General features: G+C 42.0%; 5 protein-coding genes across 5 annotated transcripts; 4 read left to right on the top strand and 1 right to left on the bottom strand.

Annotated features, from left to right (window-relative positions):
• Positions 1-917: 917 nt before the first annotated feature.
• Positions 918-1,582, top strand: Bfra_003048 (uncharacterized protein; the record flags this gene model as incomplete). Its single annotated transcript, XM_037333460.1, has 2 exons — positions 918-973; positions 1,339-1,582. 2 exons carry the CDS (start codon positions 918-920, stop codon positions 1,580-1,582), a joined length of 300 nt encoding a protein of 99 aa, XP_037195588.1.
• Positions 1,583-3,618: 2,036 nt separating this feature from the next.
• Bfra_003047 (uncharacterized protein) lies at positions 3,619-4,071 on the top strand (the record flags this gene model as incomplete). Its single annotated transcript, XM_037333459.1, has 2 exons — positions 3,619-3,624; positions 3,772-4,071. The coding sequence occupies 2 exons, from the start codon at positions 3,619-3,621 to the stop codon at positions 4,069-4,071; spliced, it is 306 nt and encodes a 101-aa protein (XP_037195587.1).
• A 1,507-nt stretch (positions 4,072-5,578) lies between these two features.
• Bfra_003046 (uncharacterized protein) lies at positions 5,579-6,057 on the top strand (the record flags this gene model as incomplete). The annotated part of the gene is made up of 2 exons (XM_037333458.1): positions 5,579-5,634; positions 5,832-6,057. 2 exons carry the CDS (start codon positions 5,579-5,581, stop codon positions 6,055-6,057), a joined length of 282 nt encoding a protein of 93 aa, XP_037195586.1.
• Positions 6,058-10,961: 4,904 nt separating this feature from the next.
• Positions 10,962-11,752, top strand: Bfra_003045 (uncharacterized protein; the record flags this gene model as incomplete). The annotated part of the gene is made up of 2 exons (XM_037333457.1): positions 10,962-11,011; positions 11,524-11,752. 2 exons carry the CDS (start codon positions 10,962-10,964, stop codon positions 11,750-11,752), a joined length of 279 nt encoding a protein of 92 aa, XP_037195585.1.
• Positions 11,753-12,636: 884 nt separating this feature from the next.
• On the bottom strand, positions 12,637-16,612 carry Bfra_003044 (uncharacterized protein; the record flags this gene model as incomplete). Its single annotated transcript, XM_037333456.1, has 2 exons — positions 12,637-13,030; positions 13,104-16,612. 2 exons carry the CDS (start codon positions 16,610-16,612, stop codon positions 12,637-12,639), a joined length of 3,903 nt encoding a protein of 1,300 aa, XP_037195584.1.
• Positions 16,613-17,549: the final 937 nt, after the last annotated feature.

Here is a 17,549-nt window from a genome sequence, read left to right as displayed (position 1 = left end):
TTCCACCTGATGACTATCTCACCAAGTGCATACGGGTTCGTTCCGTTCCGAGCATAGTTCGGCAGGTATAGCAGCCACCCGTTATTATCCTAGTTCAAGCTTGCCTATTCAACGGCTTGGATATGAGTATTTGCATTTTTTAAGGCCTCGATTTTAGGTATACCTGATCCTGCATCTGCAAGTAATGTAAGTTTCTAGACCTTTGGCACACCTGTCACTTCTTGATATTTCCCTTTTAGGTAAGCCTTTGTTTCACTAATCTTTTTGTTACTGATAATACCTAGAAAGTACCTTATATTTGAATATGACTCTAATAGTGCTAGTGTAACATTCTATGAGATCTCCCTACCGTCCTTCTTGTTGCAGATACTTCATTGATATACCAATAAATTGAGTTATCATTTTTATGTTTAATAGTACTGACTTTTACGTATTGATTATATACCCTTGAATCTTGGCAAGTACTTGAAAAACTTACGTATCTGCGACCAAAAACAACAGTATTGTTGGACGAGTGTAAAACAATAGATATATTGAAAGAGAAAAGAGCAGTCTAGATAAGCTTAGAATAGACATTTTTGGTGCGGGGCATACCCTTCGATATTGTGTGATGTGATCTAACACCACAGCTCGGCAATAGGCATAGTGCATGATAAATGATGCATTAATTTCGTGGCTCCAGTTCATGGTGAAAAACAGCCTGATCCTCAGAGCGCAACAGTCTCAATGACATGAAACCTGCTATCTATAGCTTGGCGGCTTTCCCAATTTTCAGTTCATTATATAAAGCCCCTTCTCTTTAAGTATGGCCCTACATTCTATCGATCCTTCCCTCATGAATAAACTCCCCTTGTTATCATCGACTCACGAGACTTTCGTGAATTGCCCGATCGAAAACTCCCACAATTACTATTGTCATGTCTAACTTGAGTCAATACTCCGATTTGGCGGTCCAAGGCTCCGAAGTGGCAGGGTCAGTATTCTTTCTATACCTGTTACCCTTCTATAAGTGGTACGTTTCACTTCTATATCATATCTCCCAAGCTTTTCACTCGGTGGGGGGCTTAAAGCTTCAATGAAGACTCATTTTTTTCTGCCGCTTTGATGTCTTGCTCTGTTACTTGCTGGATACTAGCTATGGTGAAGTATCTTCCTTCTCAGTTTTCATCACTTGATCCATCGCTTTAGAGCTCAAAACAATCAGAACTGCCAACTATGCACTTGATATCGCCATTAACATTCTTGTCCATCTTCATATGTTGATCGTTTACTTAATCTTTCCTCCCAGCCTCAAAGTACAAAGTAGAAAGTCTGACTAACACTCTTGTATCTAACTAGAACGAATGAGAATTCTACCTCACCGAACTGTTCCAGTTCCATCCCCGCCTCTACCGAAACTATCAGTTCGTCATCACTCTATGCTTACCGCATGGATCGCTACCTTGCTGATTCAGATCATTCTGTTCCTTACACCTCGCCTTCTATTATCGACGACGAGTTGCCCAGTCCAAGACACACAGAGCTTCGCAAGGAAGCAATCGCAGCGGACCTCAGAAGATGCATTACTGAGTTTCGTGATTAGCTATGACACATGAAAGAACTTTTGCTTGATAGTAACCTACCTTTCAGGAAGCTTGCTTTGCGGGAGGGATCAGGATGGGCATATCGATGGCAGAATCGAGTAAGCATAAAGTTTGGACTCGATGCATGGCTATGTAAAGGAACTTTCTAGACTGGTTGTGGATTAAAAATTGTTCCTATAGTTCGGGCCACTGATTTCGAGGCAGAAATTAGTTCTTTGGGAAATCCAGACACTAGTTTCTTTTGGAATTGGTTCAGCTTACCGAGTATCTGGGCGTTAATTTTCCGACACACTTGTGTAGCTCTATATGCCAGATATATCTCCATGATCTCTTCCTTATCCCAATTCGAGATCCATGGATGCGCTATTATTTCCTTGTTGACATTTGGGTCAAATCAGTCGTCGTATTGCAGCTCATTCAGTTCATTTTTGGTGAGATCCCAATGTGTTTCTCTCTTTTGATCCTTGATTCATCAATTAGTGGTCGCAAAGGAAGTAGCCTTAGTATGATGCGCGCAAAATAAATGCTCTAAAGGCCTGATGTTAGTCAAGATTCTTTGTTGATTAGGATATCTTTGAGCCCGAGGCCCATTTTAAAGCGTTCATAAGCGTCGCCGCTACCAGAATACCTTTTCATTCACTTAAAAAGAACTTTTTATGTCGGGAGAGTATTATCCTGTCGTATATCAATGAAGGAAATGCTGTTGATGTGTAAGAAATATTGACAGGTGTGGCTGACGATAATATACAGAGGTAACGTGTTCCGATAGCTGAGGTTACATCAGCAGCTTCTATAAATCAGAGGAAAAAATTCTAGAATGATTCTCAGTCGATGCTTTAATTGCAACCAAATGATCTAAGTTTCTACGATTCGTCGCGTAAATGAATCGACTTTCTATGAATTACAAAATCGGAAACTATCTATACGAGCTTCAACAATATGAGCAGCATAGAATGCTTTCGTTGTTAGCGCTTCTGCAAGTTTAGGCTCGAATAAAAGTTGACAAGCAAAGAAAATAAATGAACACAAAATGAATATATTATGATATCTTCAAGCTTTCTGCTCATGGATAAGTAACTGGTAATTATGATGTGGGTATATTCGAATAGCCAAGGTAATAATCAATGCCTCAGTGTTTGTGCTGGAATAGTATCAAAGATTGATGAGAACTGTAGGTCCAAGATTGACGTCTGAAAAGAAGGAATTGGCGGTCTGGTTTGCAAGGGTAGTATGAGCTTCGCTTCAAGGATTATAATGTATGATCTTCATGGTTTACAACGCCTTTATATCCTTAATAAACCACAATCTTCTGTAGGGCAAGTAAGCAGCACAGAAAATTTAAGCCAGGTTGTAACTGCCAGCTAATGATGCGCCGAATTGGTAAAACAAACAGGCTAAATTCCTCGCGTATCTAGAGTACGAGTTGGAGAAACCATCCTTGAGTATTTTCTGGGATGGTGGGGGAAGCATCTCACCGAAAACCGTGGTTTGCATTTGCCTCATTCTTTAAGACATTCATCTCAAAAAATATACTATATAACAATAAGGTAAGCCCACTCATTCAAAAACATATATAAGAACTATCATAATCCCAGAATTGTTTCCAAATGCAATATCTCTTCTTTAAATTGATTATCTTTTCTCAAACTTTGCTCTTGAGGATTAGTGATTCTAAGAAAGTCACGTGCACTGGCTCCTCGTTACTTGTACCCTCTTTCATATCACGAATTCCACCTCACTTCACATTATGCCTGGCCAAACTTCCGAGATTGTTTCGGAAGGCTCTAAAGCTCCTTAGTAAGTTAAGAGTTTACAAAATTATTATTCTATCTCTTACATATTAGTCGACTCCAAGAACATCATTTATTCTCCTTCGAGGCTCTTTTTAAAAATCTCGGTGTTTAACTCTTCGGATCCATTTAGATTTTCATACCGTTCCTAGCCAAACCTGTTCATGTTACTAGTTCATATCTCTCCGTTAGTCTAGTTTATGCTTCATTTACTCTTATATGTCAGTGCTTTCCCCAGTTCAACCATGGTTGTATATTTACCTCTTTCCTTCAAAGATCTACCTCTCAGAGTCGCCTTCTCGTATCGTCTCTTGTCCAATACTATCACATGCGCTTAATATTATAACTGATAGGCTATGACTCTATTTTTCTCCACCCACTTTGAAGTATACTAACAGCCGTCTCTCATGTCTAGCCCAAAGAATATCTCATCTCTTCGATCTTCCTCTGCCAAGTCCGCGGAATCCCAAAGAATCGCGGCCTCTCGAATTCATAGCTACCTCCAAGACCCAAATACCTCTGTTCCATATGCAATGATGGTCAAAAATCCTCAAGCTAGTGTTCATAAACAGCTTAACAGAGTAGCGGCCGTCGGATATAGAATGGGTACTATGCTGGAGGAATTCGACAAGGCTTTTGATGGCAATACCAGTGGGAGTAACAATGGATCTAATGATCGGAGCAATACTGGCTCTTAATTTTACTGCTTGGACGATGTATTAGCCCAGGGATGGCATATGGAGAAGGGCAGTTAATCAAAAATTAATGGTTGGGCTCGGACGGAGCAAAGAGATCACTTGTCGATTCCATAAAAGCCTAGTGCTATTGTGTCAAGATTCCGAAACATTTCTTGGAGTGCGGAGAGGTATAAATTTATTGAGTTGTTTGCTTTTGAGTGGAAAGTGTCTTGTTGGAAATAATACGAAACTTCCCCTTTAAATTCTCGCTTAAGCTTTTGTGAGACATCTACTCTTTAACTATCTCCAAAATTGTGGGCTCGCTCAGTATCAACTGGCAATCATGAAATATTGATAGTCATATCAAGGTAAGCTGGAGAATTTTAATGGCTAACGTAGCATCCTTACGCAATTTTGTATGTAAGCTGCAGCTGCAGCTACAGGCATCAGAATGGAAAGCGGGGTTGATCACGTGAATGATTCAATGTTGAAGAGACGCTCGTACATAGATGAACGAGATCAAACAATACAAGCGAAGGATAAAAGTGATGATGCTTACCGTCCTGCAGGGAAGCTGATCCTGAATATTTTGGATATATAAACACACAAGCCAACTTCACATGTCAATCCCAGTATCATTGGATCCGCTTGTTTACATCGTGAGAGAAGTGATAACACACAGTGTTATGTACTCTTAAACACCGAAATGCTTAATTCAGCTGATTTCGGATTTAATCCTTATATTTTATTGGAGCTGGATAGTTCTGTTTACGTCGGATTTAAATGTCGTATGTCTGTTTGGGGCGCTTGATGACTTTTTTTCTCGGATTTAATTCTTATGTTTCTATTGGAGCGAGCCAGTTCTGTTTATCTCGGACCGAGTCCTTGTGTGTCTACTGCGCCAGGGCTGCGTTCAATCACCTTCAAGATTGAAATCTCGAAATCTAATTTGTAGCGACATAATAAGTTACACTGCTGACGGAAAAAAGGCAGTGGATCAATATTCCAAGCTGTGCGACAGGCAGTTTACATTCGCCTGTTTCTTAGGAGTAAAAGAAATGAAAACGTCTTCTGCAAACTAAATGATGGCAAGGGAAGCCTGCGCAATCAAGAAGTACGATGGTCGCCATGTGCTTGATAGTACTCTGCAAAATCAATGGCGTCCAATTTGGTCCATCGACGCTTTGGGGCAAAATACATTTTCCTGTACAACCCTGATGCATAGAATAATGGTAGTTAGGAGATTTCACACTCATCACATTGTCCGCCTCATTTCTCCACCTGCACATCCGATTTTTCGCGGATCTTTTTGTTTTATCAACGCAATATAACAATATAACATTGTGAACATAGTCAGAAAGGAAAATGTCAGTTCTTGGGACCTTTCAGACCACTAGTCTCACCGAAGTAGAATTGCACATATAAATAGTCTTTTTCCCTCACGAAATTATGTTCTCTTCTCTGTCCATATCCCAGTATTTTAATCCTTGTGTCCAGAAACCACGCGCACATACATTACAAGATCATCATGTCAAACTCCACTGAGAGCTCTACTGCAGCCGTGCGAGGATCTGTGCCATCCGAGTGAGTTCTTGTCGTGTTGGAATCTATCCCCGAAACAGTTTCAAGAACTTGCTTGTCGTTCGAATTTGGCTGAATGAATGTTCACTTGTGTTCTCCTACTACCCATCGCAAACACTTAAACTTTATTGTGTTTCTGTGCATTCAGTTTCTGTTAAATTATCATTCTTGCCTCATGATCTAATAAAGCTCTCTTTTAGTAACAACGTCGCTTCCAACACTACCCGTATCGAGGACACTTACCTCTCCGCCAATCGCGTGAGTTCCTATCTCGCAGATCCCGATCTCCTGGTTCCTCACACATCAATCAACCAACAACATGTTGGTGACAAGACTGTTGACTTTGCGGTGTCTCAGATGAGAAACAAATTGCAAGAATTCGACGCAGCCTTCTACCGCAACGGCGGTAGTAACGGTGGTGCTTAGAGGTCACGACTACAACCCCCTTTGGGACTCGCCAGTTGTGATGTGAAGGAGATATTTAGTGAGGAATGTTGATTTTACTAGGGAAAAGACGAGGAGTTACCAGATGATATTGAGAGGAAGTAAATTTGCTTTGGTCGATCGGCAGGGAAAAGACAATAAGACATTTTCAATCTTTTGTATGGAAATTCAATTGCATTGATATGCCGAGAGAATCAAGGCAGAGGTCCTTAAAATTAGGATCATTCTGTACACGATGACAGACCTCCAGTTGCGGCTCAGCAGATGCACGGAAAACTTCAAAGACATGAAAAAAGAAAGAAATATGCAAAGAGACAAAGTGCAAAGCGTCTGGAAAACAGATTGACACTACAACTTTAGAGTAGTCTGTATCATGATCTTTGTATCTGAAGTTGATCCAACTCACCTGCAAAAACAACATACTTTTGTACATTTTCTACTATAAACAAGATTATGCACCTCCCCCAAAAGCTATCTTGACCTTCTATTCAAGTCATGATGAAGCGAAATTCGAGTCACCTATGTAGTATTCCCTGTGTAATATTCCCTGTCTTGTTGCGTGTTAATTTCGTGTTGTAGTTGTCATTTCACATAAGAACTGCGACAGAAAACCTCAGGGGCAATATACCGGTGTCTTTTACCGCAACTACATGATTGGTATTCGGAAAAGGCTTTTAATTTCCACATTTCGGTTTTACTTATACGATAACCTATGTCTTGGATTCGCAAGCGATAGCGCATCTTGGTAGAACCATTGTGTCCTCGGTCACACTCTTTGTTGACGATTAGATAGTAATGTTGAGGTACAGAAAGTGAGGATGTTTGTTGACTTCATCGTGGCATTAATCACATAGCTGTACACTGTAGCTCATCGATAATATTTCAGTTATATACCTAGGTAGAAATAGAGCTTTTGAGAAATTAGATATAAAACCTAAAATCGTACTAAGTATCTTGACTTCAATGGCCTATTCCTCACCTCCGTTGTTCAATTAATTGATGTGGAAATTGGGATTCCTGTATGCAAAGAGGGTGCCTCTTATATTTAAACTCCACTACGTTTTCACTGATTCTGCTTTAAGCGGATCTTATTTGAAAGAAGCAGATAGCACCTGGACAGCCTGTAACCGATTTCATCGTGACTATAATGTGCAATCGTGGCTCGGTTAAATTGAAAATAAAATTTATATCTTTATAAAATCACGTGTTGAGACCGATTTTGAGCTAGTACTAGCTTGGCATCCCAGCAATATTGGAATATCTTCAACGGTCGGGATGTCTTATTTAGAGTACCTAGAAAGGCCACATGTTGTACCTTCAGCCTCAAATGACGTTTCGACACTGGATGGATGTGCACGCGGACATATTTTACTAAGAAGGATGTTTAAAATGAATTCCTTCGATGAACTTATTGATTAAAGTATGCTCCATCCAATTTCTTGAATGGGAATATCAACTTCTAAATTGTAGAAAGTGTGTGAGGATGCCGATTACATGTCCAGAACTTGCTCATCATCATTACCCTCCTCCTCGATTACTAATTGTTTACTCCCGTCCTGTGCAGAACCAACCAGAATCCCTGATCTGTTGATCGGCAACAGCCACAAGGTTGCTCTCCAATGATTTTTCAACCTTTCTCATTCCTTCATGTACCTAGAATCTCTGTTCACTTGCGTCACAGCTCCCCTTGTTCACTCCCCTGGATTACTTCAGATAAGGCTCTGACGAGATTTATGGAAGGGCATCGGAAAAGAACAAAGGAACAGACTTGGAGGAATTATGTAGTATCACATGACATTCAAATTGAACGACTCGGCCCCTTTAGAACGTCCCATTCAACCAAAGAAAGATGGAAAGGTACATCAATGCCAAAAAAAGTCGGCATTCCTCATTACCAAACTAATCCGGGGCGAGGGATCTCGCCTACATTTCAGAGTATATAATAATTCGAAATCATTTGTTTCTTTAATTCTTTATATAATTACACACAAATGGATTCTTAAGTCTTGAAAACACAGACAATCAATATATTATGCTATACAAAAGGTTTATAAAATCCAACGCATAAGTTTCTTTTGCTAGACGCCCAAACATAGATCAAAATTTATTAGAAGTGTGGTAGCTAGCGTAGTGCAAAGCGGAGTGGGCGTGGCTGACTGCAGGAAGTTCTTTTGACATGTGTCGTAATCATAACTTAGCACCCAAGATCAAGTACCGAAACATAATTGGGACAATACATGACCCTAAAAATAGGCTAATTGGCCCTTGGCACACTCATAACAATTTTGAATTGACCCAATAACAGTAACAGAATGCCTCGTAGGCGTGCACAATTACACTTTGCATATATATACGAATGATAAAGTGTTGTGCTGGGATGTCTGCAAATTTGCGACGGAATGGAAGTAGTTGCGAACTTTTGTCGCACAATCCCTCTTCGGGAAAAAAATACATGTCCAATTGTTCTATCGGGATGCTTCATTACCACCTTTTTTTTTTTGCTTTAATAATTACACGTATGTGACACCGCCCTCGTTCTCTTCGGAGTTCGCGCACTTGCTCTCCATAAGTACTAGAGGAGAGAAAGTATAGACAATGTAAATTAAAAAAATTGCTGGAATAAAGTATTTTAATTGTAAAAATTGATCGGAATCACGAATCTACCATAAATGTGATCAAACAAGTTGAAGCACAAACAAAAGTTTATTTGTCGTCGCAAGTTAGAATTTAGGTTGAATAAAGTAAAAAGGTCGTGAACTACACATACCCAGACCCCCATCGGCTTGCTCGGACTTCTAGTGATCTTTTAGAGACCATCGGATGCCGGCAATACATTTCTCCTTATCAGTAGATCCAACAACCCATGCCCACTTGTCACCATCCATCTAACACTGATTTGGTAGCCTGCTAGGATCAATTATCGACGGAAGTGGTATCAACATCATCTCTTCTAAGTCTCCCGTAAAAGAATTAAGGATATCTAGAGCTTTCACTGCGTCATTGCAAATATCATCTTCTATGATTTTCAATCATGATTTTGTAAGGTTATCTATGCGTCGTCCAAAAGCATATAAGGGATGACATGTTGCCGGGAGAGCGAAATCTTGTGAGGACCAACAATCTTTACTGCGATTCTACTAGACTCCAAGAAGTGACAAGAACAATCCAGCTGAAAAGCTCTACTCAAACCGTAGCATCATTTTTGTGCAGCTATGTGATCAATACCGAGTCGTACGCACATCTTAGACAAGTCTTTGAGTGCTTCTCGAAGTCCAAGAACCGTTGTGTGGCAGAACTTAACACGATGAAGAAACGCCTGATCTAGGCTCAAAATCGTGGAAAGAACAAATGGTTGGTCGCGAAACCAGTGACCTCGGACAAAAGTTCTGGTATCATGTATGGTTGCTTTGGGCGAATTCGAGTATTACCCGGGGCAGTGGTAGCTAACAGCTGGAAACATTCGTAATCGCAATTATAACATGCCGTAGCCTTACAGATTTGAACGTTGAGTAAATTTAAGAACCATGATTGATGATCTAGAACCAAACCCCAATTCTTTTACAATTGTATGTGCAACTTGCACGAAAAACAATCTGCATGATCTGTGTGTGACTTTCTACATTCAAGTCAAGCCATAACGGGTCACAGAAAAACTCTGGTGGATTTGGGTAGAATTCATCATCATCAATCACGGGCTCAGTAACAGCCAATGGACCAACACAGATAAGTAAATTTTGGAATAACAAATTGTTACAGCTCGTAATACCATTTCCGCCTCCGTACTCCGATGTTGAGGATGCGCATCATGTTCATGCTGACGATGCGGTCGCACGAAGTGCAGTCAGGGTGCCCCTAGTCTATCCATTTTTGATCACAAATTGCTTGGCAAGCATACCCTGATCAACCATCAAAAGCCACAGGACCTTCGTCCATAGGGTGCACATAAACCACTTAGCAAGAGCCTCCAGGAACGGGGTTCTCAGATTTCAATAATGTTCCTGGAAATTCTGGCACGCCGCTTAAAGAATCTGTACCATCCTAGAATTTGATGTTGTGCTGTCTACCTGCTTTCATTTGATCTTAGCCATGCCAATTGGCGTCGATAAAAAAAAGAAGTCAGGGCCTACATCCCGCTTTGTAGCGAAAAATGCAACCTAAAGCGCGCCTCATGAGGGGCAAGTCTAAACCAAGTGAAATACAAGGGTTTATACCGAGGATTGAGCCAATGTAAACGATCTAATCAAAAAGAATTTTGAAATTCTAATTCAATCTCAGAATATGTGATCTTTGAGTGGTTTCGGGTCGATTTATGCGGGGACTTAATAAATACTGTACCTTGTAGAATACTCAGATTTCTTACCAAACTCTTGATTTGTTTAGATGAGTAGTTTTAATTCCTAGTGAATATTGATCAACGGTACTCATAAAAAGCCTCTAGGTATAGTTTGATAAGGTATTAAATCAACAAATATTTACTGGTCTAATTTGACAAATTCTAGGCCTGAAAGAACAATTGATCGATTTGATGATAGATATAGAAGAAAGATTGCGAGATACTGGATCGCTGCTTTATGATCGAGTCGAAAATTGGTCTTGAAAATGCAAGTATCTAATTCGTTTTCCGATCTCGCTTGACAATTGCTTGTGCACCCTCTAAGGTTATCGCCCAATTCGACAGAATCGGATTGGTCCGCCAGCAATGTCGATTTTCTGATGCAGGTGGTGGTGGGTATATAACTCCATTCTCTCGCTGCAATGATATCCTTTTTAAACTCATCTCCTCAAGCTCAACTACCTTCTACAATATCCATATCCACCTCAAGACCACCTCAAAAACACCGGGTTCTATCAAGCATCACGTTGATATCCCTTGAAACACCATCATCATGGCTAGCCAAACATTCAACACTGCCGTAAAAGGCTCAAACATCTTTGAGTGAGTTTACAACCTCTTTATTTTCCTTTCCGACTTTCATGAGTTTTTTCTCTTCGAAATTTTTGTATCATCCCTCCTATTTGATGTCACTTCTCGCTGCGCTCTCACAGTTCAGTCTTCCATACTAAAACATTGCTGTTCTTTCATACATTCGTGTCTCCCCATTCACCACTTCGTTCTCTACTTCTATCTCTTCCTGGAACCTTTTATTACTACTCAGTACACCTTTTCCTCGTGTTCTCCAGCCCATATGAGTACTACTCATTCATTATATGTTATGTGTCTGTTCCTTATTACTGTCCAAGCCTGTTCTGTCGCCTCTACATTTCCCACTGAAAGTTTGTTTACGCTCTTCCCCACCTTGCGTATCGCCTTTCTTTTCACATAAACTTTACCTTTTTTCTTCCATCACCTTTTCGAATCAACAACCACTTCACACATCTCCCATCTCCTATCCCGCACTTCCTTTCATACATCCACCAACATGCACTAACACATTCTTCCCAACACAGTGTCAACTCCACCTCCACAACCCGAACATCCCCAGCCGAACAATCCATCCTCTCAACCAACCGCATCCAAACCTACACCAACGACTCTCAACACTCTACCACCTACGCATCTCCAACCCTTGTGTACAACGGTGATCAGGCAGCAGTCACCCAGTACTACACCGCCGCCGCGAGAAACAACATCCAAAACTTTGATGCGGCATTCTACAGCAATGGTGGTGGGCAGTAGCTCTTGTACTTGTACTTGTACTAGCGCTTGCTATGCTATGCTATGCCATTTGATATATATAGAGATAGATCATGTGTACCACGTGTGATGAAAGAGATGGGATACCAGGGCTCGGAGCTTGGAGTTTAGAAACGGCAACGAAAAAAAAAGGGAAAGGATAGGATTGGAATACAGGAACGATATAACGACATTATGATACAACGTAGGAACAAGGGTGGCTCGATGGGTGCGGTTGATGGGTTAAAAATACAATGGGCTGATCAAACAATCATTCAATGAAAACTTTAATTGAACAACAGACCGCGACCCCGCATTGACCAATGACGTGATGTGTAACTGACACCCGAGCCCCTTGCAGTTTTAGCCACGGTGCTTAATTCTGCCACCACAAACCCTAAGGCGGTATAACCCAAGCTGCGGGATATTCCCCGCATCATGTTCCATTGCACGAACACAAGCCCCACGGGTTCACCACGTTCAAGCAAGAGAGATTTAATCATCAATCAACGAAGGTAAAAATCAAAGCTAATACCAAATGAATTGAGGTAGCCCTAGAGATATAACATAGCCTAACCTCATACATAACTAATACATAAAGCCACTTAAGAAAAAACATCCGTTGATCCATCGTTATACTTTCCTCATACATTGTTTCTCATATCCTTATCTTATCTTAACCCTAGTTCTACCCCAAGAAAAAAGCTTCAATCTTAACTCAAAACCAAAATCAAGATCTAAAAATAACTTAAAAGAACAAAAACAAGGAATCGCATCTCATCCTCCCCTTTCCACCACATTATCTCAATCTCCCTTCGCCAACAGCACTAGCGTACACGCCTAAAATTCAAGAATATTTCCTTACAACAAATGAAGAAGACACCCTCCTAAGCGTCAATCATCCTCAACGTCCCCATTCTTGGCGCCAACTGCGGTGCCATTTCTCTGGTGCTCAACTTCGTCTTGGTTATGACCACATCATCAACCAATACCATACCATCGCTCTCTCCTCTACACTCAGTATAAATCTGTACCTTGGCATCTGTCTTGCCAATCAAGTTCTTCTTTGGTTTGTAGATGATTGTGTTCTTCTTCCATTTACCCTTCTTGAGAGGAGTTGGAACGGAACAATAGCTATCTTTGTTAACACAGATTTGGAGCCAGCAGTCGCGGGACTTGGCGGCTTGACCCCAGGCTGTGACCGTGAGAGATTTGGTGGCGGGACAGATGGTGGTGGTCTGTTGGATAAGGGACAAGAAGTCTTGAGTCATGGTTATTTGACTAGGGAGTGAGTGTTAGTTTGGGTTTCTTGGAAGAGATGAAGCGGACAAGAAAAAAGGAAGGAAATACTTACAGGTAAGAGTTACCAGTATGGGCAACGGCAGGGTTGTTGATAACAACGTTACTCTTGGCGTTGGCAATACCATCACTTCTAGGTGCCCACGGAGACAAAGATCCGGATTCAAATCCACCATTTGTGATTGTTGCCGCTGGACAAGTGGAAGTGGTGCTCGAACTCGAACTTGAGGAAGTACGGGTAGAGAATGAAGAAGGGGCAGCAGAGGAAGTTGTTAGAATCGATGAGGATTCAGCGGAGGAGGAGAATAATGTACTGCTGGGAAGTTCAGAGGTGGTGGATGAGCTTTGGATTTCGGTGGTGGAAGCTGCTGAAGTGGAGGGGAGCACAGTACTTGGAATAGTGCTAGATTCTGAGCCAAGGAGTGAGGAAGTTTCGGAGGTAATGGAAGCGGCTGAAGTGGTAGGGGGCACAGTACTTGGGATTGTGTTGGATTCTGAAGAAATTACAGAGGAAATTTCGGAAGTCGTGCTGGCCAAAGAGGTGGTTGGTTGAGCACTGTTAGAAACAGTGCTAGATTCTGGAAGTACAGATGAAGCGACTGATGGTTGCTCAGTTGTGCTTGAGGGGGTATTTGTAGCTTGGCTAGTGGATTGTTCAACATTGCTGGAAGTTAGTGCTGACGAGCTAACAATTTCGCTGGGTGAGATCGAAGATCCTACACTACTGGTTGTTACATCACTGGTGAGAACTGGTTCAGATGTGGATATAGCACTGGATGAGACCGTTTGCTCAACAGTGCTTGGTACACCACTGGATGATACTGAAGGTTCAGTAGTACTTGGCTCAGCAGAAGAGACTGCAGAAGTGGTTTGGATAGCAGTGGAAGGAGTAGCTGAAGTCATTGGCTCAATAGTACCTTGACTAGATAAAATCATCGAAGAAACGGCAGATGAACCGGTTGGAATACTTGAAGAAGTTTCAGCAATCGAAGAAGTGCTAGCAGCTCCACTGGATGAGACGACACCACTGGAGGATGTTATAATCGAAGACGCGACATTCGAAGAGAGGGCACTTGAGGATCCGACATTTGAAGTCGTTCCAGGAACTTCTGAGGATAGAGGAATACTGGAGCTAATTATGGCGGATTGAGATGTCAAAGAAGAGGACTGCAAAATGCTGGATAAAACTCCAGAAGAGCTTGCGCTAGCAGATGCCGAAGCCGAAGCAGATTGGCTTGGAACGGTTGACGAGGCAATACTGGATACTTCGGAAGGTAAAGAAGATATTTGACTCGAGGCAATCGAAGAAGGAGCAGCCGAAGAAGTGAGACTAGCTGATGCAGATCCAGGAATCGTGCTAGAAGCAGCAGAAGATATGTCACTTCCGGAAGATTGAACCGACGAGGAAGTAGCTGGCGGTGAGCTAATCGTAGAAGATGATACAGCAGCAGGGATAAGCTGATAAGCGACGATTGAAGGTGGACCATTACGTCTTGAGAATCTTTTGGCTGGAGAATTACCTCCACAAGATTGCGATGGATCACCTGGACATGGAAAGTTGCAAATACCTTCTGGTTGACCGAGATTGAATCCATTTGAACAATAACAATGACCTGGTTCGATACCCATGTATGTGAATGGACCCCCATTGTTCGCAGTGGAACAGAACAATGCACAGCTAGCGGGTGTTTCAGTAACTGTCGGAGAACTATTGTTATTGACAGGCATGGGAGGTGGAGTCAACGGGAAACCATCGAAGGTAGAATCCAAGAAACAACCTATTTCCTCGTATACACCAGCAGCAGTAACGACGGATGGAACCTGAGTTGGTCCAGAAACTGATGTTCCGGTAGTGGTAGCACTGGAGCTAGCTGCGGGGGTCGAGGACACAACGGCACTCGAGCTAATTGCAGCAGACGAGGAGGCAGCCCCGCTGGATACAGCAATAGTAGAAGTTGGTACAAATGAAATTATCGAACTACTAGGTGCTAAAGTAGACTCGGAGCTCAAAATGGAAGTTACTGGAAGTGAACTCAAAGTTACGGTTGGTTGTGAGCTGAATTCAATCGAAGATGGAGATCCTGGTATCGTCGAGCTGGTGGCGATGTAGGATGAAACCGAGGAAGTATTACTTTCAAAAGCTGAACTAGCGGTCGAAGATACGAATGAAGATTCTTCGGATACAGTTGAGCTAGTAGATGTCGATACTGATTCGGATGAGGTTGAGCTTGAGACGATGGGGACGCTTGAGCTGGATTCTAGACCAACTGATGAGCTAGTAATTCCAGAAGAGGAACTGGAAGTACTGCTAGATTCTACCGCGGAAGCGGAAACGAGTGGAGGGGTAGAAGTTGCAGATTCCGACGCAGAACCAGATGTTACCGAGGTACCCGAAGTTGATGCCGATTCAGATAATGTTAAGCTACTGGAAGCGGATGCCGAGTCCGTCGCGGATGCGGACATAAATGAACTTGCAGAGTTTGATGCCGATTCAGAAATAAGCGAAGACGATATCAACGAAATTGAAGAAGTGGCAACTCCAGATGAAAGACTAGATACCCCGGTTTCAACAGCTGAACTTTGCGAAATAACGGCTGAGCTGGAAATTGTTTGCACGGAAGAGCTAGCAGCTACGGATGAAGAAGACTCAATTGATATACTGGTGCTACCTGATGGCGAAGATGTCTCGAAAACAGTGGAAGTTGTAGCGTGGGATTCGGTTGGGACAAAGGTAGAAAGTGACGCAGTGCTACCTGGGAGCGAAGATGTCTCAAGAACAGTCGAAGTTTCCACTGTCGATTCTGTCGATAATGCGGTTGAAGATTGAACTGGTGAATCAGAAGAAGTAGCAACAACTGAGGAGAGAACATTTGATGAAGTTGCTGTAATTCCAGAGGAGATGGGGGTATTTGAGTTTATCACGGTCGATGAGCCACCACTAACAGGATTTGACGTGCTAGCAGCTACCGAGGAGGATCCTGGAGCGGTGGAGAGAGCATTACTGTTCGTAGGAACAGCTTCGGAGGATAGAGTACTGCTAACCGAAATATACACTGAAGATGATTGCGACTCCGAAATACTGAAAGTGGGGAGTACCGAAGAAGGAAGTATCGATGAGAGGCTTGATACAGCTGCGGAGCTCGAAAAAGTTGGAAGCACACTTTCCTGAGAAGAAACAGGGCCAATTGATGAGGAGGGGCTTCCTGAGCTACCGGGAATCGACGTAGATCCTGGAAGATTACTACCGGAAGAAGTTGGCTCTGAGGCACTGCTAGTCGCAGCAGGGTTCGATGTTAATTGGCTGGAGACGATTGGCACAGCAGTACTTGTCGATTCAGGTCCCGCACTGGATGTAGGGAAAGCAGAAGACGTTGCAACAGTAGAAGATGGCGCAGCTGAGCAAAAGCTTGGATAAACAGTGACTGTCACTGGAGGTGGACAATTTGCCTGACGAGGTGCAAGATCCAAGTGTTGAGGATTACGGCCCTCTAATTTGATGCTTGCACTTGCAACACCAAAGGTGGCAGCAAAGAATAACGAATCTCTTAACGAATGTGGTGCCATGATTGCTTTGAGCAGAAAGATTGATGCTTAAAGGATGGCGTTGACGAACCTCCAGAAAGATGGAGGGTTTAAATGCAAAAAGAAGGACAATTAATGATGAGAATGAAGGAGAAATAAGAAATGGACTTAGGCAGAGAGTATTGAAATACTAAATAATTGAAAGCTCAGGCAAATTCTTAAAGCCACCAAGGGGTGAGGAGAAATCCAAATGTCTCTTGCAAAAGATACAGGTAAATAAAGTTGACTCACACCAGCTTCGAGCATATGGCTGAAAGCTATCAACCATGGAGGGAAGGCGCAAACAAGAATAGCGTGATGCAGACTTTTGAGGAAGGAACACAGGAGTTGATAGTAAGACATACAGGATAGTCTATAAGCAGGTCTCGAAAGAACGATTTGGGTAGAGGATTTGTTTTTTCTCCTTGGCGCCACCAATAAAATAATACTTGGAACATCCGAATACATGTAAGGGCAGAAAGATAAGATTTCTTTGCCCGCAAGACAGCTTTCAGCCCATGATTGCCGTGAGATACATTGAGAATATATTCTAAGATCGAAATACGTATGCAGATTGTGGCATCCAATGTAATAATAGGCATTCTCGACATGAAGGGATGAAGGCGTTCGAAGTATCAATGGGAAGCGACATTTCAATATGAACGTTAAGTCAAGTTTTGAATGTATGGAATTTGAATCAATCACAATTGACATTTGAATGTTCAAATCTATCTCGAACAATAGAACGGGCAATTAATTTTCCAAATTTTGAAATGGCATAATTGAAGGAACGACCAACTCAATTCTGAATATCATCTGACCGAAGATAAGATCTCGTGACCTCGTGTTTTCAGTGATACTTCATCTAGAAATTGACAATTTAAGATCGCGTTTTTTTTTTTTCAATCTGCGAGCGCGACAACAATCCCACCTCACCTGC

This window comes from Botrytis fragariae (assembly GCF_013461495.1).
Source record: "Botrytis fragariae strain BVB16 chromosome Unknown tig00000012, whole genome shotgun sequence".
Classification (NCBI taxonomy): Eukaryota; Fungi; Ascomycota; class Leotiomycetes; order Helotiales; family Sclerotiniaceae; genus Botrytis; species Botrytis fragariae.
Note: the sequence above shows the minus strand (reverse complement) of the source record. Positions and strands in the feature narration are given on the sequence as shown.